The 22,704-nt window shown below is 39.8% G+C and overlaps 2 protein-coding genes across 5 annotated transcripts in view; both read left to right on the top strand.

The window, feature by feature from the left end:
- The first annotated feature begins 624 nt into the window (after positions 1–624).
- On the top strand, positions 625–8,363 carry LOC135493547 (NADPH:adrenodoxin oxidoreductase, mitochondrial-like). Of its 3 annotated transcripts, XM_064780966.1 has the most exons (14): positions 625–770; positions 1,042–1,223; positions 1,367–1,462; positions 1,685–1,807; positions 2,026–2,070; positions 2,294–2,362; positions 2,646–2,750; positions 3,028–3,220; positions 3,526–3,725; positions 3,948–4,013; positions 4,211–4,319; positions 4,550–4,723; positions 5,133–5,267; positions 8,272–8,363. In XM_064780966.1, the coding sequence occupies exons 2-13, from the start codon at positions 1,086–1,088 to the stop codon at positions 5,264–5,266; spliced, it is 1,452 nt and encodes a 483-aa protein (XP_064637036.1). In that variant the 5' UTR covers positions 625–770; positions 1,042–1,085; the 3' UTR covers position 5,267; positions 8,272–8,363. The 3 variants fall into 3 exon arrangements, with proteins under 3 accessions (XP_064637036.1, XP_064637021.1, XP_064637028.1); XM_064780951.1 differs by lacking the exon at positions 8,272–8,363 and having other exon boundaries at positions 5,133–5,950; XM_064780958.1 differs by lacking the exons at positions 625–770; positions 8,272–8,363 and having other exon boundaries at positions 784–1,223; positions 5,133–5,950.
- Positions 8,364–8,813: 450 nt separating this feature from the next.
- LOC135493524 (cyclic nucleotide-gated cation channel beta-3-like) overlaps positions 8,814–22,704 on the top strand; it is a 62,020-nt gene continuing 48,129 nt past the window's right edge. Inside the window, exon 1 of one of the 2 annotated variants that reach the window (XM_064780927.1) lies at positions 8,814–9,063. In XM_064780927.1, coding sequence (XP_064636997.1) covers positions 8,988–9,063 — 76 coding nt within the window. In that variant the 5' untranslated portion in view covers positions 8,814–8,987. Of the gene's footprint in view, positions 9,064–18,014; positions 18,033–22,704 lie in introns of those variants that run through there. The other variant, XM_064780917.1, reaches the window with a different exon arrangement.

Here is a 22,704-nt window from a genome sequence, read left to right as displayed (position 1 = left end):
GTGGGTGGGAAGACCTGCTGCTGGATTGATGCTGGCAAAACAAGTTGTCTTTTCATGATTTGGGCAGCTGAAAGAATTTCAGGAGTACCAATGACCACTTATTCACAAATGTAGACCAGATCGGCAGATGTTGAACCACCAAATTGTGGTATCTGGTAACAAATGATGACTAGGCACTGTCCTACTCCTACTGCATACACTCATCTTGCTTTTTCTCAGTAGACCTCCAGTCGGTTGGTGAGTGTTGACTCCTGCTGTTGTCCCAAAGAGATACCGTTCAACCCTCAGGCCTTATATTATAATATGTGAAGTGCAAGCTCGAGTGAACTCGCACAACTGTTGAATGGGGCGCCCCCCTGTCTCCGATAAGTTATAGTCAGTGCTTATAGCCAGTGCTTAGGGGGACCCTTAGGAAAAATGTGTCTCAATTTCACAATGGTAAATCCACAATTCACCATGGTAAAATGACAGTACTTTACAATGGTGAATTGGGATGGTAAAATATTTTACCATGGTGAGCATGGTAAATTCTAGTTTATCGATTTGCCGTTAGGGTTCCGTCGTTGGATGTCAGCTTATCGGCCGCGTCGGAAGGAATCAAATCGCTATACGGATCTCATGTTCTTTTCCAAAAAAATCCGAAAAATAACTCATATTGTGGCGTCATTTTGGGCAGCAAACATCCCCTTTTTCCAAGACAACCAGAACCAGTTGATGGATAACGTTCTACTATTGTCCTTTTATCTATAAACTACCATCAAAACATATAAGTATTACTATTTTTTATGAATTTGATCATTTAGAATGTAGTTTTTTTGTGTCCGAAAATAGAAAACAAAATGTGTACATTGCTAAATTTTGGGAAAACTCTTTCAGTGCCAGATTGTTTTTAATTATGGGCCGAAAGAATGCAAGGAAAACACAGGCGTTTCAAGGTTGTGTAAAGTTTAAAAAAAATATGAATTCACAGAATCACTTGCGGTAGGATCGTTTTCTGAGACTGAATTCGCCACACACCTTTACTTATCTTCTCTCTTGCAGATACTTTCTGAGAACATCAGTCTGATCAGAGGCATTAGGCTAAAATGCGATTTTGCCAGCTTCGTTTACTTCACAAGATTGGACAGCAACTTTGTCACTTCTCAACCAATCCTTTCAATCCGAGGGTGTGTGTCATTGGCAGCGGACCAGCTGGTTTCTACACAGCTAAACAACTTCTTAAAGTAAGTAATTCATCTTGCCAGATATGCCAGATACAATCTTCGTTGTCCCTGACACCACCTACACTGCAACAAGATTTCAGCTGTCAAGTTCACAAATAAACAAACCAAAGATAATTGAGCTTGGGTTATTTTTAAAATTTCAGGGTAACCCGAATCTGCGGGTTGATATTGTTGATAAACTCCCTGTGCCATTTGGACTTGTCAGATACGGTGTTGCGCCAGACCATCCAGATGTGAAGGTAAGATTACAGTGACAAAAATTTACAAGATTATGACGACAAATGTAGACCTCTACAGTATTTCTATTTCCAATTTGTTTGTGTAGGAAACACAGCTTTAGCAGTACTCCCTCTCCATCTCTGTCATAAAAACAGGGAACATGAGTCACTGAAAAAAGCTAAACAAATGGTCATGTAATTCAAAATCATTGAGCCCTGACCAGTCCTTCTCTTTATTTGCAGAATGTTATCAACACTTTCACAGAAACTGGTTTGAATTCAAGATGCAGTTTTCTTGGCAATGTGAACGTTGGTACCGATGTTACATTAGAGGAACTGAGACAGGCATATACTGCTGTGGTCTTTGTAAGTATCCCTTTAATTTAGAGTACTTGTGAAGTGTTTGTAAGGGTTGACATGAACTGTGCTATGGCGTGTATAGTATTGTAGTGTAAATTAAATCTCAATAGAAGCAGAATTGTTTCCAGGACCTGTCTCTGCTGAAATCTTAATGGTCCTTGCTCTATCTGGATGTCCTATTGTCAAAGCTGTTGTACAAATACTAATTCTTTCAACTGTTTCAGGCATATGGTGCTGCTGAGGATAGAAAACTGGACATCCCTGGAGCGGTAGGTGGCTCTGTTAGTCTGTACCAACATGTCCAAAATGATCGTCGCGGCTGCTCAAAAGCCTATTATTATAACTCATTGACCAAGTCGATCTGGTTGACTTTGAAATGTTGGCTCACAGTCTGACTATGAGATATATTTTCATACCATGCCATTGTTAATTATCGTACTGGGTGATGAAGTTGACCACAGTTATATAATGAAAGGTTATGTTTTGTTTCAGGATTTACCTGGTGTCGTCTCTGCCCGACAGTTTGTGGGATGGTACAATGGGTTGCCAGAGGATAAAAGCGTAAGTGAAATATTTTAGCAAAAGTGAGCAAAAGTAGGAAAAGCCTTTGATTAGAAAGGGCTCGGATTATTTAAAATTAGAGAGTGAGATGTTTTAACACATTGTTCTTAGAACATTTTGAGTCATATGGTCATGACAAACCATCCGTTGTCTTATCAAGGTGGAACTTCTCCAAAATTTTCATATGATTTATTAAGCTAACAGGCTTAGGTAAGGATAATTGATGACCTCATTTGCTCACCAATTAACTATAATTGATTATTTTGTTGTGCTTCTTTTCTAGCTTCAACCAGATTTGACATCATCTGACACAGCTGTGGTAATCGGCGTAGGCAATGTGGCTTTGGATGTTGCAAGAATCCTACTGACACCACTCTCAATACTCAAGGTACATATGAGATATAAAAGATCAAAATAGAAGGTTTGCATTGGAAACTCAGAACACATGTGGTTAATAGGCGACCTCGGTTGATTTCGAAAGGAGAAGCCACGGATGCTGCTTCTGCTGTCCAGTCTTTGTGGGAGGTGCGGTGGTATTACGGAGGAGCATTTAACTCTTGGTAGTAGAGAGGTTGTGTGGGTCTGAGCCTCGGCTATTGCAACTAAATAATGTAATTTGATGAATCTATCATAAGATTTTAAAAATCAAATCGTGATTGTTTCAGAAAACAGACATAACTGAGTATGCACTGGAAGCTTTAGCTAAGAGCAAGATAAAGACCATCCATATGGTTGGCAGGAGAGGTCCACTCCAAGTTGCATTCACTATCAAAGAGCTGCGCGAGATGATCAAATTGCCAGGCTGTCGGTACATCTTAGAAAGAAGTGATTATGAAGGATTGGACTCAGTTGTCAATAGTAAGTTATATACATGAATGTCACAAAATGCCAACTATTGTGCAGGGTAATGTTAGGGAAATGTCCTCTAAGTCTTCCTTTGACTAGGGTTATACTCATTAGACATGGTAGTACTTGATTTAAGTGCTGATGTCCCCTACCATTTATGGATAACTTGAACAAATTGTCATCCAATACACATTGTTTTGATGAAATTCCTGAACATTCCAAGTACTATAGCTTGTTGGCAACCCTTATTTTTTTAATGATTACTTTTGCACAAAAAAACCTGACCTTCCACTATATATCTGTTGTGTTCCTGCTAGGTATTTCCAGGCCGAGAAAAAGATTGACTGAATTGATGATCAGTACAGCCACGAAAGAACCAACACCTGAGGATGCAAAACGACGTGCTGAGGCAGATAAAGCTTGGTCATTAAAATTTCTGCGAAGTCCTTTAGAATTCCTGCCAAATCAAAATAGAGATCATGTCGATGCTGTACGTTTCGGTGTTAATGAATTACAGGTAAGTTTATAAACTTGTAAAATACGCTATTTTATGTTTCAGTTGATGCCAAAGAAGTCTTCATATCTGTATTAAATTGACATTTTTGAAGTGGATGGAATTGTGGGGCTCTAAACAAAATGATGACCTTTTTGGCAGCAAGGAAAACATGGTCATATGTTTGACTTGGTTGTGGGGAAATTTTGACATTTTCACTCTCTGATTATGACCCGTTTTCTTCAGGGTGATCTCGCTGAAAAGCAATCTGTCAAGTTGACCAACGCAACTGAAGATATATCTTGTGGGCTGGTAAGTTCGTACCTTATCCATGCCTTTTCTATCTCATCCTATGCATGGCATAGTGACTGTGGAGAACCCTAAGGCTCAATATGTCCAACAGCAAGACCAAAGACTCACTAAAATCTGTAAATTTGATGAAGTAGGAAAAATAGCTGTGAATCATCCTGCATCCTCCACTGTCTTGACATTATCACACCACTTTTCAGGTCCTAACAAGTATTGGTTATAAAAGTGTCCCAATAGACAGTTCAGTCCCATTTGATGAGAAGAACTTTGTTGTGGAGAATAAAGAAGGGAGAGTGACTGGACTGAAAGGTAAGTGTTTTTGACAAGTCCTGAATAGCCTCAATAAACTTGGGAAATTTTACCACTGCTATGTTTGGCAGTAAAAAAATACCACCGAGGACAATTTGTAGTGAGGGAACATACTAAGGTACTATACCCATAAAACCTCTGGGTTGGAGGAGATACATTAAAGAAATAACTTTTAGTTCATTTTCCCTTGGTAGATGAAAGTCTTCAGTTGTGTTTTTGTTTGCTTTCAGATTGTTACTGTGTTGGTTGGGCAAGACGCGGCCCAGTTGGTGTCATACTCAGCACCATGAACGATGGCTTCCAGTGTGGTCGAATCGTCCAAGAAGACATTGATAAGGGCATCATTGTCCCGTCTCCAGAACATGGAGGGGCAGATGTCATTTTACCATTGCTAAAGAAAAAAGGTACAGAATAAATGTAGGCCTACGTAAATATGTACATGTCATTGCATGTAGGGTAGAACTACATGTAGCTATGTTCCAGCTAAAGGGTTTGGAATCCACATATAAATTCTGCATGATCTTCCTCTAACAGTATAATCTGGAACTAGACTTGCAGTGCAAACTTCAAATCAGAGTCATTTTCCCATGCAAAGTGTGGATCGGTTGATTCCTGGTTTTGGGTCAATATAGAAGTATATTTTGCAAGCTTCATTTGTAATATTGAGTTCAATGAGGGTAACAGGATGTATCGATGTATCAGAGGAGTCTTTTCAGAAGGCATTGTCATTCTTTATGAGCCTGTTTTACTTTACTGACCTAATTCTGACTCCGGACGGAACACTGTTCAAAGCAATTACCTTTTCATTTCCAGGTGTCCAGGTTGTGACGTTTGACGATTGGGAAAGAATTTGTGCTGAGGAGGAAAGGCGTGGGAAAGCTGTTGGAAAACCACGGGACAAGATTACAGATGTTAAAGAAATCCTGGATATTACTTCTCGTCAATAAGGTGGATGTTTGCTTTATACTGCTTTAAAGCTACTTGCCCTGTAAGGATTGAAGTTGGTACTATCTTGGCTGAATGGATCAGATGTATAAACTGTGATGTTAAAAAAAAACAGTTTAGAGTGAAAACTCAAGGGATTTGTTGGAGCTTATTTTGTTTAATGTTATTTGGATTTCGTTTTTGTTGAAAATTATACAGCATACACGTGTTTTGGATATGACTTCATCTATTAATAGATGCAGGAAATTGTGTAATATTAACAGTGTAAAGCCACCTTAAGTCTTTGCAGGGTTCTATCTGCATGCTGTTGCATGAATTCCAGCTTGCTTTTGCTCTTCCAAATCTTTTCTAAGCATGCTTCTCCACGTGAGAGTTTTGCAGGAAGACTTTAAGTTGGGGGAGAAAGAGTCACTCGGTCAGTATCTGACAAGTATATGACTGGTTATTTTAATCTCTTAGCTTCAAAGCTACCCTTGCCATGGGTGCTTTGCTCGCTTGCATGAGTTTGCATGAGCACTTTACATCATCTGCTCATGTATTTTTTCATGAATGTCGTCCTGATTGCTTTGTTTGCATGAAAATTGACAAATTGCCTAAAGATTCATCAACTCGACTGTCCGATGGTGCTTTTTGTGTATACAGATCAATTATGATTAATATATCAATAAAATAATATGTGCATGAAATTATTTTTCTTTATTTTATAAGTGGTGGGGGTGAAGTTTATTGTATTGTACGACCACATAACTGAACACCCATTCTGATTCTCATCAGCTGGGGATGAGCCCTTGGAGCAAGATGGCAGTTCGCAAGTAGATGCAGTATGCAACTGACAAGGAGACAGGAAAAAAGTTACTGTACTTCTCTGGTGCAGATCTTTCATCTTTGAAAGTTCATCAAATCCAAAAATGACTTTGCTGAATCCCTCTAGTTTATCCATATTTGATCAAGAACCCCCTCCCTCCCCCAGCCCTTAGCTTAAATCCATTTTGAATATGATTGAGTTGATCGCAAAGACCATTGTATTTATGACAATATCTACTTCTCCTGCGCTGTCCCCTGGGTCCTAGAGGTGTTGGTATTGCAGGCCTTTACAGCCCTGAGGAAAAAATGTTATCCGTTCGCTAAAACATCCTCCGATAGGAGGTATTCATACTAGTATGTGCCTGTGCACGAGAGAGTGGCTGTTGATCTTGGAAAAATTGTGGGGTTTGGGATGTTCCTGAACCTGGGCATCTGAGGATGTGTCCTGAACTTGAGGACCAGTCACAACCAGTTAACCCAACCTTTTCTGAAGACAATTACCAACCGTTCATTCACAAACCCTGAAACTATTTAAGACCAGTCTCAAATAATATTGAAGATGTCCCAGCCCTTCAGTCACAAGCATCAAACTATTGAAGACAAGTCTGAAACTTTGATGACTAGTACCAACCGTTTCGGGACAAATCCCAACCCCAAATCTGAATTTACCTTGGTAAATCTCAATTCACCATGGTGAATTGGGATTCATTTTCGTGAGGGTCCTGTGGCAGTATGGATTTAAGATTGATTGTGCTTCTATCGCTCTTAAATCTTATTTGTCCGTCCAAATTTTACATGTCAGGTCGTAATGGGTATGTTGTTGGTATACTTGATGAATTGCCTCCCTTGAAATTGCATTTTGTGAGGATGTTCTGTGGTGTCAAAATTAATCATTATTAGGAAGGGTTAGTGAGGATAATGTTGGTTTTGATTTATACTGAAGTAATAGTACAAGTTGTCACTTCTATTTGCAACACTTGGCTTGTGGACTTGAGATGGATAAGAGGTAACTTGTGGATTAACTTGAACATATTACAAAGGTTGATATGAATCTCAAACTGTTTCTTTTGACGCTGCGACACATTTTTTCATCAGGAGTTCTGCTGTGGAATAGCTGTCATTTGAGCAGTGATTTGGAGGTTTGATAAACTTATAGGTTTGTACATTGTATATCATGCTTACAATCTTACCAAAATCCTTCTGATGAGCTATGGAGTTATGGATTTATCTTATTGTTCTTTCCTGACACTCTGAAAACAAACCCTGAAACAACAGTTGTCTTTGGGAAAAGATTTTTTTCTCTTTGTTGTGCTGTTACAATGCCTGAATGGATTTATAACCTGCAAAGCAGATGGATGATAGCATTTGTGGTGAATGATTTATTGCATTTGGGAGGCTGCACTATAAGATTATGCTGCATCCCCTTTGTGATATAAAAGGATTAATGTTTTCCAGACAATGGGCAAATGAATTAAAAATATCACAGAAATAAAAAGCTTAAACATCACATTATTTAGGCTCTGCTAGAGCATTTTTTGCATCGTAGGTGCTGCATGCTGCCTAAAAAAGTTTGGTTGAAAAGATCATCGGGTGCTATATTCTTATGTGGACCTCAAGTCTGGTTTTCCAGCCCAATGGTTTATCGCTGTTGATGGAATAGGGCCTTAAATATAGAACCGGTACTGTATAAATGTGTTTTTGAGTTAACAGCCCAACAGGATTGCCAGGATTCATCTAGTTCTGATTTCCTTGTTTATTCAAGAAAACTTGAATATGTGGTTCAAAGGGTTAATAAAGTAAAGTCCCGTGGTCCATCTCTAGTAATCGGTCTCTAATGGTGACATTTGGTAATACTCTCAGGTATTTTCATATGGTCGGAGATTAACTTACGTATTTATTCCATTACTGAATGGACCATTGGCTAATTGGCAATTTCCAAGGAAATCCTCCGTCTAGAAACCATCCTGCTGTAGTTTTGGTGGTATTTAAAGACCCAATACTTGTAAATATACTTGTAGAAAATCAGAGTAGTGACTTGGCATAAACAAGGGCGGTCCACCTGAGACCTAATGAGCCTGGTACTTTTACCGTTGGGTAATTCGCCTCGATCACAGGAAGTGTACTGTGACAACCCTCTGCCGAGTGATTACACCTCAGGCATACCTGGCCTGTCTTTATAATTGCCAATTTACTCCAATTTCAGACGGTTTCCATTGAGACTCGACAGGAACTAGTACTTTTGGTCATTATTTCTTGCCCATGGGCATGGTAATTCACCACCCTGACATGTTGTCTGCCTGGACAAGTGGCGTGACGGAAACAAGAGGTTCCTTGATATGTGATGTTTTCATGCTTACAGTCACGCTCTGGAGTAGAGGATATGACATTTTCAAAGATCTTACATGTCTGAAGGCGGGATTTTAGGACGTTATTGATTATTTGTAGACATAGGGCCTTTGGGTATTCTTTATGCCAACAATGGAGAGAGTCTGAATTGAAAAGATTCAGATTGAAAACAATCAGGCAAAGTTTTCGTTTTAAACCTGTCAGATTGACATTATATCACGAAAAAGCTCACTGAAGTTGTTAAGACTCTCAAAGGTAAACTTGTCTAAAGGCTTCTAAAAATGGTGTGCTTCCTGCACATAGATGAGAAAATGAGATTGGAAAGGTGACGAGAAAAAAGAGTCGTCGTTCTCAGCAGGTACAATTTATAATACTGAAGTTGGATTAATGACATGCAAGACCTATCACTGTAGTTGACAACTCATTGCAATCTGATGGGCTGGATAGCCAATTTGTGTCGTCATCAGAACTCTGGGAATTCATCGCTTCAACACGATCACCACACCTCTCCTGAGAGACTTAAAGCCGATACACTTTGCGAGGATCGGAAAATGACCATTGCTTGGCATTTGAATGGTGTTCCTTCATACTCAGGAGAGTGACTTGCCACGGATAGGAATTGTCACCAGTATGGATGGGGTCATTGAGGGTAAGTGAGGCTTGTTTCTTGCAACTTTGCTCTATCACGAAATGTGTCTTTTCATTATGGTGAACCTGGCTAAGTGGTTTGGTGACATGCACTTGGCTCAAGGTCGAGTATCGGGCAATGTGATCTGAGCAGATGTTTTTAAAATTACTGTCGAGAATTGCCTAAAATTTGAAAGTTATGGGATCATCTAAAAAAACCTTGAAGCCAGAATTGACAAAAGGATTTGTATTTTCATTTGGCAAGATTAGACATACGCATGGGGCACTTTTACTTCAAGACTCTTGGTTTCAGTTCTATTAAATGTATATTTGTTGGGTTTGGTCTTTGGTACAAGAATTCAGCCGCACCCACATGATATAGCTAATCAAGGCTTCTGTCAGCCATTGGCTTTAGCCCTTTGGTATCTCTGACAGCCTCCAGTGGTTCCTTTCAGTAACTGTCAGCCATTCTGAGGTCTATTAATTCGGTGTGTGTTGGTTGTCTCATTACTATGAGTCGGTCAGATGATAGGGATGTCTGGCGCAATCCAAGAATGAAGTGCTTGTGATGTGTGGTGAAGGGTTGGACTGGTGACCATTTTTTCCCAGTGTTGATCCAGACTTTGAGAAAAATGGCAGCAGATCTTCTGTCAGTTCTCATTTCTTGAATTAATTGTAAGTGTTCTCATAAGCGTACTATTTAATGCATTTTACATATGTCACATATAATCAAGGGCTACATTCACTACACGTATGGGACAAAGAATCTAGGATGACCCTAGACCTCGATAGTCAAAGATGGAGATTTAAGCTTGACTCGGAAGTACCCCCTGCTCTCTTGAATGAAACTACCCTTTTTCCATGCATGATTTCCGCAACGTGTGTCTCAACAAACCCTATCGTCCCCAACATCATCCATCAACTTCTCGGCTCAGTCAAAGAAAATCTGTGGATTCAGCAACAATGTTGAATTTCCTGTAAAATACTTTATATTATTACTTCATAATACTATTCATTGTCGAAGTTTCTCTGGCTTGCTGCATGAATTTGATGAGGCTGAGGCAGACCAGCAAACCAGCACCCTGAAAAGACCATCTAAAGGAAATCTGCCATCAATATAACCCTCCCTCCATCAATGTCGGTCTTTTCTCTCTCAGGATATTGAGTAAGAAAAAAATGGGCATCGATAAATGAAATTAGACATCACCATTATTTCTCAAAGTGCAATTATTTGTGGATAAAGGCTTCAATTATCGCGTAATAATGGAGCAATTACTACTCTTTTCTCAGCAGTAATTAAAGTTGGCTCTCAGGTTTAGCTTGACTGAGTCACACTGCCAAAAATATCAGGTGAAAGTGACAAGAATTGCTTATCACTTGTCTGCTAACTGTGGTGATTTATCATTTTGCCAACATTTTCAGATGTTCAGAAGATTCATTCCCACAGTCTTTTCAAGGTTGATTTGAAACAAAATCATATCCTCTGAAAAGCAAATTGTGAAGAAATCACCATTGATACATTATGTGAAAACATTTAAGCGCTTTGTTTGAAGTTGCATGGTTAGAGAGATTGGTGATTGCCAAAGATATTTGAAGCAGTTCAGTTTCTGAAATGGTGCAAGTACAATTATTGTGTACAACATATCGTGAACAACACATACTTTCACCTCATGCTTTCCCCTGTTTTGTTGTGCTGCAGTTTCAACCTTACCATAAAAAAACTGTAAAGAACTGCCTTGAGTACCTCCCCTACATTGACTTAATTGTTGATTAAGAGCCGTCGTGTTCCGTAAATGACAAATTGCATTAGTGCCCAAGGATAAGCGGAAGTGCAGGAAATATGCCCATTGATAACTTCCCGTGGTTTCTGTAATAGCAAGCGGTAAACCTGTCATGGGCTGCACACTTTCATTAATCAAACTATAAATGCAACTTTTTTTCTCCTCTCTGATAATTAGGCTGGTAGGAGGTACACCAGGTTGGATATGATGTAATCAGGACTATTCAGTCTGCAACACTAGGGAATTAGATTTTCCTTCTCGCAGAAGTGGATGCGATCACAGCTACAGTGTCCTTGATGAGGCCGTGTCAATATCATGATCACAAGCCTGAACATGTAGCTTCTTTTGGAGCCAGCTTGGGCTGGTGTCATCCACCTGCTTGACTTCTCTTGACAAGCAAATTGGCCTACCGTGTTCCAAAATCTGCAAAAATATAATGCCATCGTTTACAGTACGTTTTACAAGAGGCTGTGCTGTCTCATCAGGGAACTCACTTGTTTTTCCTTTCTTCCACCATCCCTTTCCACAAGCTCATAACCTGCACCTGTGTGAGGTTGTTTAGGGTGTGACAAATCAAAGCTATCCTACTGTAGACATCCGGACTAATTGATTCTCTCCCAACAAAAGTGACAGCAATCGCCACGGCGAAGCTGATAACGATGCTGCTGATGAGGCGTGCATCCTCGGATCGATGCGATAATGGCATCTTTGGGAGCAAGGTCATGCCGCTGATTTGGGCAATTGATGAGGAGGGAGATGGTCGGAAAGTGAATGAGGCTCTACCAGTTGAACAATTTGGCAGGAGTGGATGATACATCTGAAGTAGCAGGACTTTTTTTCCGTCAATTCTTTTTGATGTTACTTGCCTGCTTTTGTGTTTAGTGTTCAGATCAGCACAGCTTCTTGCTGATGCCAACTGAGACTTCTTTTTGAAGCCGAGTTAATGGTCAAGAGTTCCCTGGTTTGAACTCCAGTCAGTGTGAGACTTTAGACAAGTCCCACATTTGAGTGGAAGCAGGTCACATGATGACAACTGACGGCAACTATCATGGTTTTGAATGGTAACGGTGTTCCATATTCGCAACATCATTACATGATGGCACATATAACATGAAGTCAGGAGGTCCACTCAATTGGAGGATCAAGCAAGACTAATGAGCTTCTCCTGGTATGATTGGATGGAGACGGTCTGCGAGCAAAGTGGTCTCGTTGAGGATCTAGAGTAGGATGTCCTGCATAGCTGTCCAAAATGAGGCGCCGCTGATCATCAAATTGCAAAGTAATCCATGGTCCCAGTAGTAAATAAATGAGATGTCAGCCTGAATAAAATCAAAATTTGCTGCACTCTCAATGTCTCTGGCATAAATAGAGAATAAAGGTGCACAGTTCATGTTATTTAAAGTGTCCCCCATAATGTGTATATCTAAATTAAATCTGTAAACCACCAGTCATCTGTCTTCATATCAGACGGTTTCATCCATGATGCTAATGATGTTGCTTATCCAGTGAATGCCTGAGCAAACTCAGAAATGTAATGGGATGGGCAAAAAATCAATACATTTTAGTGACTTTCTGTGAATGCTACCGATATTTTGACAGTGATCGTTTCAGTGAACCTGCTTATGACTAATGTGACTTGATTATTCCTCTTATCAATCCGTAAAGAGAATTTAACTTCTAATATTGAAATCGATATGAGAGGTTTTTGAACGAATCAGCCTGCTGACTTAAATTCTTTAATAGAAAGTTGTTCTAAATGTCTTGCTGATTTTTTTCAGACTAGCACCATTTGACTGACCCATTCTGAATTCAGCTATGGCCAAATATTCAAGTGTGTCCGCCACTCGACACTGTCACTTTTATCTTTGAGGAATACTTTATTCGTAAAGACTGCAAACCTCATTAGGATAGGTCAAATTAATGATTGCCACACCCATTGTACACATAGCATGTCCCAATGGAAAGAGCCCCACCCAATCAGCCTATAATCTGTCTATCCAATTAGATAGCCATTTCCAGTAAATCATGTATATATTTGTGAGTTGAGTATCTATCATATATGTGGTATGACACTCATTTCTTCTGGGGGGCCAAGCTTGATGCTACATTGCCATGCCATGCCACTGCAATTTGCCTGTAAGGTATGTCTGTTTGGGGATGACCTGACTGCTGTTGGTGGATGCTAAGGATCAAGTTCTCAAACTCTCTTTACCACCTCTCAAGGAGCCTGCCAGCACCTCGGTGCTGTCAACGATGAGTGGAAGATAAGTTGTGGAAACTGTGAATAGATGGAGTTGGAAGGAACCGTAGGGGTCTTACCCTGACCAACAAATAAGAAATATGTTCTGTTGCTTGGGTTTGTGTCATTTTGGCAGAGGGAGGCACAGTATTTCACCGAGGATGTGATCTTGAGGAATTGAGCTTGGATTCAATTGAAGGTTTAAGGTATCAGTTCAAGTAGAACTTGGAAGAGGTTGTTTCTTCTGATGATCCTCTCAACTGAATTGTCAACAATTTTTCAGTGAATCCTCGCTTAATGGTAACAGTATTTTCCTAACACAAGTTGCTCCCTTCCTTATGGCTTAGTATCTTGGTACTTCCAGAGTGCCAATATTGTATAGGCATTCACGAAAATGTGTCAAGTTCATAAAGAGGTGTTGCCAGTAATTTCTATGCGCGTCCAGAGTGTGGTTCTTACATTTTCTGAGAATAAGAAATTGTTTCATAATCATATCCTTCCTCACCAGCAAAACTAAATTAAATTGCATTTTTAATACACCACAGCTCAGGCAGATTTGAAGTTTCTTCAGTGGAGAACTTAAAATTGTCAAATCCCCTCACGGTATTAAAATGTAAAGAGAAATAGCTGTTGATATGTTTGTAAGAAGATTAGGAAACATTGCCTGGGTTTGAATGCGCAGTCTCCATGTTATGATGGGAGGCCACCTGATATGATGACTTGATCAGCAATCTCACGACTTTGTATCATCGCTCTCAGATCGAATTCATACAAAACAGTGAGAATCGGGATGTGCCCTACCATTAAAGTACATGTAGTGCTGTTGGCATTACGAACTGAATTACGAAATGATGATGATGTTAATCACAACAAGCATTTGCGTAACTTTCACACATTACTGTACTTCTCTGTACACAAAATATTCAGTTGATCTCTGTAAGCTTAGCCTGAAGTTTTAGCTTTTAAGGCTTCGTATTGCATGAACGTAAATGCCATCTGTAATTACTTCATTGCGGCAAATAGCATTTGACACACAGACGTCTCCAATTAATCACAACACGAACCTTCATTGGTCTAAGCTACTCCTCCCTGGCAGTAATATCGTTACAATTAAACAGTCGCTCCCCTTGGATCGCAGATAAATTGGTTACCAAATTTCCTAGCTAGATCGATGTATGGGAATTCGGTGCGCATAGCAGCTGAATCTTTCATGATGAAGCTGGAGCTGTTTTTCATCCTTCAATTAAACTGATTAGGATGTCAATTTCAGGCATTTGGTTGGCAGTGAATCTCGGTTTTGATTTGTGCAAGACTTGAGCGATGGTTTTTCTTGCTGTGTTCCCTGCTGCTAAGAAGATTATGGGAGACGAATCAGGAATTAACTAGTTTTGTTGCGGAAATCTGTTGCATTTCATCTCAATTTTAGCTTATTTCATGTTCATTTTGATAGATTACAAAATTGCAGAGACTCTCCAAAGAGGTTTCAAACATCTGTCGCATTTGAATTGTTAACTGGTATTGTGCAAAACAGGAAGTAATAACTGCAAATGTTTTCTTGATTTGTTTTACAAGAATGGGTTTTGCTTTGTCCCCAGGGTTGATTAATTCCTCATGAAAACATATCTGATTTAATCCATATTTCCCAGCCTGCGGAACACTTCCTGCGTTTAAGATTTCCATTGCTTGTTTCCTAACTAATAAGCTTGAATTACATTAATAATGGAAGCTACATGTATGGTGTCTTTGATCGAGGAGACAGATGTAGTCAATGTGTCCTTCTGTTTCCTCTTGTGATTAGCTTTGTTAGGTTGGAATTTTCAAATAGTTGTAATCAATCTGACAATGTCTACTGCAAAGACTCAAAGCAGGTTTGAGATTTAACAATTTCACTGCAGAAGCCATTATGCGGTCTGCACTACATGTAGGTCATGACAGGCTATGCACGTCACCCGGCCCAAATGGACATATGGCATGACAGGCTCTGCACATCGCCTGCAGGCAAAGGGTAAAGGAGAAAATTTTTCCAAAAGAGGCAGGCTAATCCTTTTGCGCCAATGGTTAAATTGTCCGATATCCCTCTGGGACTAAAGACAATTACCCTTTAAAGTTTGCAGCTGTAATTAGGCCTTCGAGCAGTATGCTTTGGACATTCGATATTGTCAAGTGTATCGATTGAGGCAGGTTTAGGTGGTGTTTGCAAAGACTACTTCAGATAGCATGATCAAATAAGGCAACGTTGGGATATTAAAAATTTATTCTATTAAAGGAAAATTGTGTTTAGGATAGAACGTTGGAACGATGAGAGGTATAGTCCATCAGGAATATCCGCTCTGGTACATAACACTGCAATTCTCAGAACACCTCCTAGCTACTAAGGTCAGGTGGGAATGTCTGATAGAGCATTATTGGTTCCAAGAACATCGCTGGCCCTTAAAACTGAAAATTCATCATTATACCCTTTACCATTTCGAATTTGTTCCTCAAGGCTGTTATGTATTGTATATCCCCTCTAACTATTGGTAAATCATCCTAACTTGTCACGGCTGCCTCATTTCCTTTGGGCAATTGCATGAATAGCCTGTAAAACATTGCCTCCTATCAAGAATGATTTTGTTTCATTCTGAGTCAAATGCATTAAAAAACTTTTTAAATTACCCTGATTTCACCAAATTCTTCTTCTTATATGATACTGTAAGCCTTGTACTGTAAGCTGGGGAAGCTTCTCTTTTTTTCTTCTGGCCAGGTTGGCTGATTTCCTCCTACATGTAATGTGTTGGCCACGATGCCTTTTTGCATGAAATATTGCATTCCTGAGAAACTATCACTGGAAACACTAACAGTTTTTCCTTCCTTGGCTATGGTCTACCAAAGAAGATGCTGTGAACATTGTGCTGTTTGTTGTCTTTCAGTTCATTCCTATACAGTTCCTCCAGCTTCGACAGATGGCAAAGGTCTCAAGTTACATCCCTTAAGGAACAAATTCCTGCCTATACATTATGCGCTATGATCAGACATTTGATATCGATATCCCAGTTGGCTTATGAACAGATTACAGATCAAACCTTGATTATGGCAGCCACTGATCGGATTTTCTGCCCAAGTCATTCGCTGGGGGGTCAGGACGTATTTGCTTTAGGATAGGATTACGTATGCGCTGTTGAGCCTTGATATTCAACATGTCCTCATGAGGCAATATGAGAGTACCACAGATAGAGAGAGAGAAAGAGGATCTTGGAGGTCCATCACATCCTCATTTATGCTTTTTAACCAGTCTCTTAACTCTTTTATGAGCTCTGCCATTACGCACTTTCGGTATCAACTTTGCCAGAAAGAGAACACAGAATGAGAAGAGCCAAGACCTCTTAGCAATGGAGAACATTGCGACAATATCATGGTTATTCATTGCCTCTTGCCTTGGCACACTGTATGCTCTGGGGGCCAGGGATAATGTTCTTGTCAGGTCTGATGTTTACTGATATCATTTGAAGGTATTATATTGACCCATGATGATCAAAGCAATTGGACGGGGAGGTGTAATGACCATCTCGGCCATCTTGCCTCGGGAAGGCAGGTGTGTTGGTCTCTTATATTTCTTGTCGAGTTTGATGATCTTTTTGAACAAACAGAGTTTGCCTAATGCTAAGCTTGAAATTCCAACGTCAATGCTTGTCTAATTTGTATTCCTGCTTCTGTGAGGAAATAATAGGTTTTCCTGTCTGACATTTGCCGACAATGCCAACAGACTTATTATTTTTGTATCCCCGCAGATCATGGTTTTATACAGGGCATTGAACTGGTTGCATTGCCTTTGGCGATTCGTTGCTCTAACGGATGGCTGGGGTAATACTAATAACGCTGTCAAATCGGATGTTTACTGACATCACCAAGCCACCGTGCTGCGGTATTATTCAACATCCTGTTGATTGCAGTTTGGGCAGCTGAATCATTAAGTAGGTTGTGATTGGATTGTAGTCATGTTGCCCCAGGGCCTCTGTCTCTGGGGTTGATGAGGAACTGGCGTGGCCACTGATGCTGTCAATGAACCTGTCATCCAAAGGTCCAGTCCCAATTTCAGCAATTGTAGGAGCTGCCCACTCGTGCAGATAAAGTCATGACATGTGGTGAGATTGTAATGCTGAGGGCACTTTTTAGGGCTCTACACACTCTTTCATAAGCTTTGGGACAAACATGCCCAGCAGAGGTAGCAATGGAAATGGACTTTGTAACCATGCAGCCTCATCGTCAGTATAACAGCTGGCCTCCTTTGAAAGAAGAACTGGTGATTGACAATATACTTTTCTATCTGGACTGTGATATACTCCTTAAATAATGATTCCTCCAGCTGGCAAGGGCGACAATGAGGTAACTCGAATATTCCTAAAAGATAGAGTATTGATCGCTCATGATGTTGTTATGGTGATTTTCTTCCAACAAATCCTTTTGAGTGTCGCAACCTGAAAGATACTTTAATGGATTTTGAATTTTTTACAAGCTCTTTCGAAAGCATCTCTTGCGTGGGCTGAATTCACAATTTGGCTACCCAATCAATCTCTATACTCATTGGATGCGAGAGCCCATATCCGTGGGACATTGAGTGAGCCGTGGTTTCCAGAGTGTCATAGACAGGGTATTCCTGGAGTTTGTGATTTAACCACGGCTGCAGGAGTGTCTGCGGAGGAAATTGTCACAGTGTGCTCTAATAATCTCAGTATGATGGATGAATTGGATAATTTGAGTTGACTGATTTAGACATTTATTTTCATCCGATCTTCTAATTCAGCAATTGTGGACAAGTTAAGTTCAATACTTAGAGATGAAATTATTGGTCGGATATCTTTTATGGATAGTTTTAAATTCTTAAGTAACCTAATCGCAGGATTGCTGTCTTGAGATAGTAGATTTTTGTATTCATTTTAGGATTGGAAAAGTTTTTCTCGGAAGGATTCTCGTTCAGTTAGGATCTGATCACAGGTTTGTCTATTGGGAGTTCAACATGCCCTCAGAGATTTCCTTTTTTAGTTGGAGTTTGTCTTTTGGTGATTTGCTTCTTTTGTGCAGTGGGTACTCATTCACAATATTGTGGACTCATTACGTACTCTTTCAAATCTCGATTGTTAATTGGCTCTTTGATTTTCATTGTCTAGTTTGCATTTTCTTACCAAACAAAAAAGTACCTGTGCAGTTAGAAATTACATTGCCATCTCAAATACTCAGATTGTCTTATATACATACATATGAAGGGGACAAGGAGTACCTGCCATGATGTCCCCTTCACAATAAAGGCCCCATCTCACAGTGTTATAAAACAGCAAGCCTGTTAGCCCAATACGAATGCTATCCTCTGCTGAACCCACATCCCAATGAAATGTGAGTGTCAGTGCTTTCCGACATCTCAAATAGACCATTCAACCAATATGTATATCTGGCATAACTCATGGTGAAGGAATTGTCCTGACTTAGCCCAAGTCAATACTTGCACAGCCGATCACGGATGTTGAACCTACCAATCAGTAATAAGTCGTCCATCCACGTTCCCCAGCTGCCTCGCACATATCGCTAAGTGTTTGCCTTTCATCTCCTTTTCGCTGAAAGACGATACTTCCTACGGTTTCTCATCTTGTTAGCGGATACCATACATATCAGGTACATAAGCTCCTTATAGCTTGTTGACACGTAGCTTTTAGGTTTTTATTTGGGATGTGAGTCCATGATCAAAGAGCTGCGCAATGCTGACTGAAAATACACAATTTTTTGATTGAGGCTGGAGCTAATAGGGGTCGCTGTGAAGGAGAAACACCTATTGGTGACTTTGTGTAACTTAATCTGACCAATGTGGCTCCTGCCTGTAGACTGCCTTTAAGACGTTGGAGTTTGTCTTGACTTGGCAAGTTTCCTTATGTACACGTACAAATTTGTAGATATCAGACTTTTTATTTGGGATGAGAGTCCATGATTTAAGAAGGCTCTGATATGGATTGAAAGAGCTGCATGAAAAATGCAAGTTGTCGGTGTGTGTCTTTGACTTGCTTGGTTTCCCTATAGCACTTGTAATTGACTTGACTTGGGACAAGCTGAGATTAACAGCATCATCCATCTGTTAGCTCGAAAAACACAACTTATAAGATTTTGTTTGTACAGAAGTCTATATGATCATGATCGAAGTACGTCGTGTTGTGACGGTATTAACCTCATAAGCAAACATCTTTGAAGTTTGAAAAATGTAACACTTATGCATTAATGGAGTTTTAAGTCACTTGAGTGTTTCTTTGACATGGTAGGTTTCCCCACCACCAAGACGCAAAGATGAGATTGGCTCACGCGTAAGCTTCTTATACCTCCGTGAAACTTCTTTATGTGTATCTTTGATCTAAACCTCCCACATGCTAAAAGGAAATCTAATCAAAAAGCAATGGTAAGACAGCTTTGAAAAGATTTGTGGTTCGACAGACTTTACAAGACCGGCTAAGAACGGTTGTTAGAAAAATGTTATGGGTATCACTTCTCCCTAAAAAAATTAGATGTGTCTGTATAGAAAATGAATAATATTTCATACCAGTTTATGTCCTTCTTCTCAGATATGATGCTGCTGTCCTTATTGATTATTGGTACCGGTTGGAACAACAAGTCAGAGATATTTGGCGGTTTAGAGCACATTAGCTAAGCCATCTTGAGATTCGGATGATTTCTACTCATCCACCCATGTCTAAGGTGGGCCCTCTCATCTGAGACTGTTTATATTCCTCACTACATCTTGCATGGATTTCTTTCATACCACTTATATTAACACACAAGCAAAAAAGAGTAAGAAAAAACTGTTTTTATCCCAAGTAATGCATCCACCGGAGAATGTGAAAAATATTTGCCCATTTATCATGGATGTACAGTGATATTTGATGTCGCTGTCAGATGTGATTAAGGATGCGAGAGAATGTGGATTAAATGAGAATTTCACTCTCATAGCTCTCACTGATGAGAGAAGCTTACAGAATGCCATGTTTTGTGAAGAAAAGGCGTGATGTCCCAAATACATGTACATTGTAATGTATGTCAACCAAAAAGCATTTGACATGAAGATGGCTCACCAGAGTAAATTGCGAAATTGGTCGTTCTTCATGTTGACTGCTGATGAGTTGTAGCACTAGAGTCAATTATCTTCTAGTGGACGTGATCATCAGATACTTTCGTTATATGGTCGCTACATTAGAGGCTGTCAAAATGGGGGATTTAGTTCTCCCAATATTTTATTTGATGCACACATTCTTGAGGTAGTACCCTACATGTGTATCATGAATTTGTCCTAAGAACCCTAGATCCCTATACAAAATTGACAGCCCTTGAGCTAAAAGTCCTCAAAAGCTTCTATGCTTCGTCGTAAATCGCCTTACCAGTTTACGTTCTTTCCTTAACTTACTTATATCCATCGCCAGAATAATTACAATTATCTGTGGAAGTGACTCTGTCATTTGGCACTAATCTGTATAATTTCCTTCTTGTTCTGGAATAACTTTGTGGAGGAGCATCATTGTATTGTCATTAGAAGGAGCTCTGTAACCTTATATTTACTTCCTCATTCTAGATCTTATCTTCATTGAACGCAGTGTCTGATTCAATGGCTGGTGCAGAAAGGTGGGTTTATAGAAAGATTTGGACTTGTCCATAAATGTTCTCAATTGATCCTAAAACGAACAGGGCTTCCCCTCTATCTCATCCCTTTTTCAGAATCTTGAATCTGCCCCTGCTGAGCACCATAGAAGACCTTTTGGGGCTGGCTGTATGAAGGCAAAGAATAAAAGGGTTCCGCTTGTCTTGGTAGACTGCTATATGTAAACGTAACATGAAGATCCACTATTTTAATAGCTCATACACAACTTGCACATATTCTTAATTTTCCCTCTGCATTTAAACAGTGTTAACACTCCTAAACCACCACTTTGCTCTGAAACTTTATGAACATGGAGTTAAAAGGTTTTTAGGATCATTTCTTCCATGCAGACTAATTTTGTTCGTCAAAGCTTAATATCAGTGTCGGGTTCCATCCTTATCCTTCCATTGAAGCTCGCATGGAAGTTTGATTTGAAATCTTTTAATCCTCTACTTTTGAAGATTTAATCACTTGAATTGGTGAATATCTTCAGTCAGAATCAAACTATTGAGGCGAATTTAAATCTAAACTGAATTTGAACATTTAGATGAAATATCTTGATCAAATATTGATGAAATTTTAAGACCTTGCTTTAAAGTGCTTTGGCGTGCATGTGGATGTTGACCTTAACAAAATCACCATGTTTCGAGACACAGTACATTTAACAGACAAATGAGCTAAAGCTGTATATGGCATTGGCTCATCCATTCCAGAAAAACAATCGGATAACATTCGCCATTGAAGGTGGGCAAGTGTACGAAAGAAAACTAATCTCAACCTTGATGCTTGGGTATGTGTTACTGTTCCACCCAATGGGTAAATGAACACTTCAGGTGCCCTGATCATATTCCTGAGGGCAACAGGCAGATCAAAATGACACAAAAAAAATTCTCCTTGGAGTCAGTTTTCACTGACCAAGGAAAACCAATACTGATCTTTAGGTTGAACAGCAAGGGGTATTTGTTATATTTCTAAGCTTCAGGTTCTCCTCATGGTCAGAGAAAATTCATATCAGATCGCTTCACTTGTAAGGTAAAAGGAAGGAAGCTATAGCCCCTGCTGCTGTTCTTTATTCACACACTGAAGAATTGTGGATAGAATGCAACAGAAGGTCTAGCTTCCCCCAATTTTGGCTTCTCTACGAGGTGTTGGGAAAGGATTTTTCTCTCATTTTATCTTATTTGTGATCTCAACTATGAGCACGTCCATCACCTCAAACAAGAGAACTCGAAGGCATCTTACCGGTCCCATCTTACCAGCCTGCTGACTTGTAGTGACCGGCCTTCACACACATCTTTATTCATGGCTGCTGTTTGTGTCAACATTGCTTTATTGTCTCACGATGACAGATGTGCTCATTATCATGCGATGCCTTTCCCTATCTCAATGACAAGTTATCTCATTACGGAATCTGGATGTTGGTAAGGTAACTTAGGAGCGCTGTTGCCGTCCAGTGTAACCAGGGACATGGCTCGGGTTCCGAAAGATTTTCATTTTTCGAGTGGTTGATCCACCAGCTTTCCAATTCCTGAGGCACTCTTCTTGACATGTTCCTGTTTATATTGCAGTGTGTTTTTACAATATGTCATTGACAGCACTGTACTAAATGGAAAGTTGTTTCTTAAGCAAGCTCAGAGAAGCAATGCATAATGATGAGCATATGCCATCACGGCCAATATATCGATAAAACTGTTTATAAAAACAGAAGCGATGCATAGTGATTAGAGGAGGTTGGTTGCCAAATGACTGTTTGCTATAAAAACAAGACAGTATTGGTTGTCAGAAGCATTTGCTTGGAAATAGTTTAATGTGACATGTGTGGCCTGAGCCATAACATTTACATTTATATTTGTCTATGGCTGAAATCTTTCATTTGCACCTATCTTTATTCATTGCTACTGTTTGCTCAACACTGCTTTCAATTGCCTGTGATGGCAGATAGACTCATTACTATGCACTGCCTATCCCTCCTAGTGATAGGATCAGTCGGTGGGTGTTTTT

The sequence above is a fragment of the Lineus longissimus genome, chromosome 1 (genome assembly GCF_910592395.1).
Source record: "Lineus longissimus chromosome 1, tnLinLong1.2, whole genome shotgun sequence".
In the NCBI taxonomy this organism is placed as follows: Eukaryota; Metazoa; Nemertea; class Pilidiophora; order Heteronemertea; family Lineidae; genus Lineus; species Lineus longissimus.
Note: the sequence above shows the minus strand (reverse complement) of the source record. Positions and strands in the feature narration are given on the sequence as shown.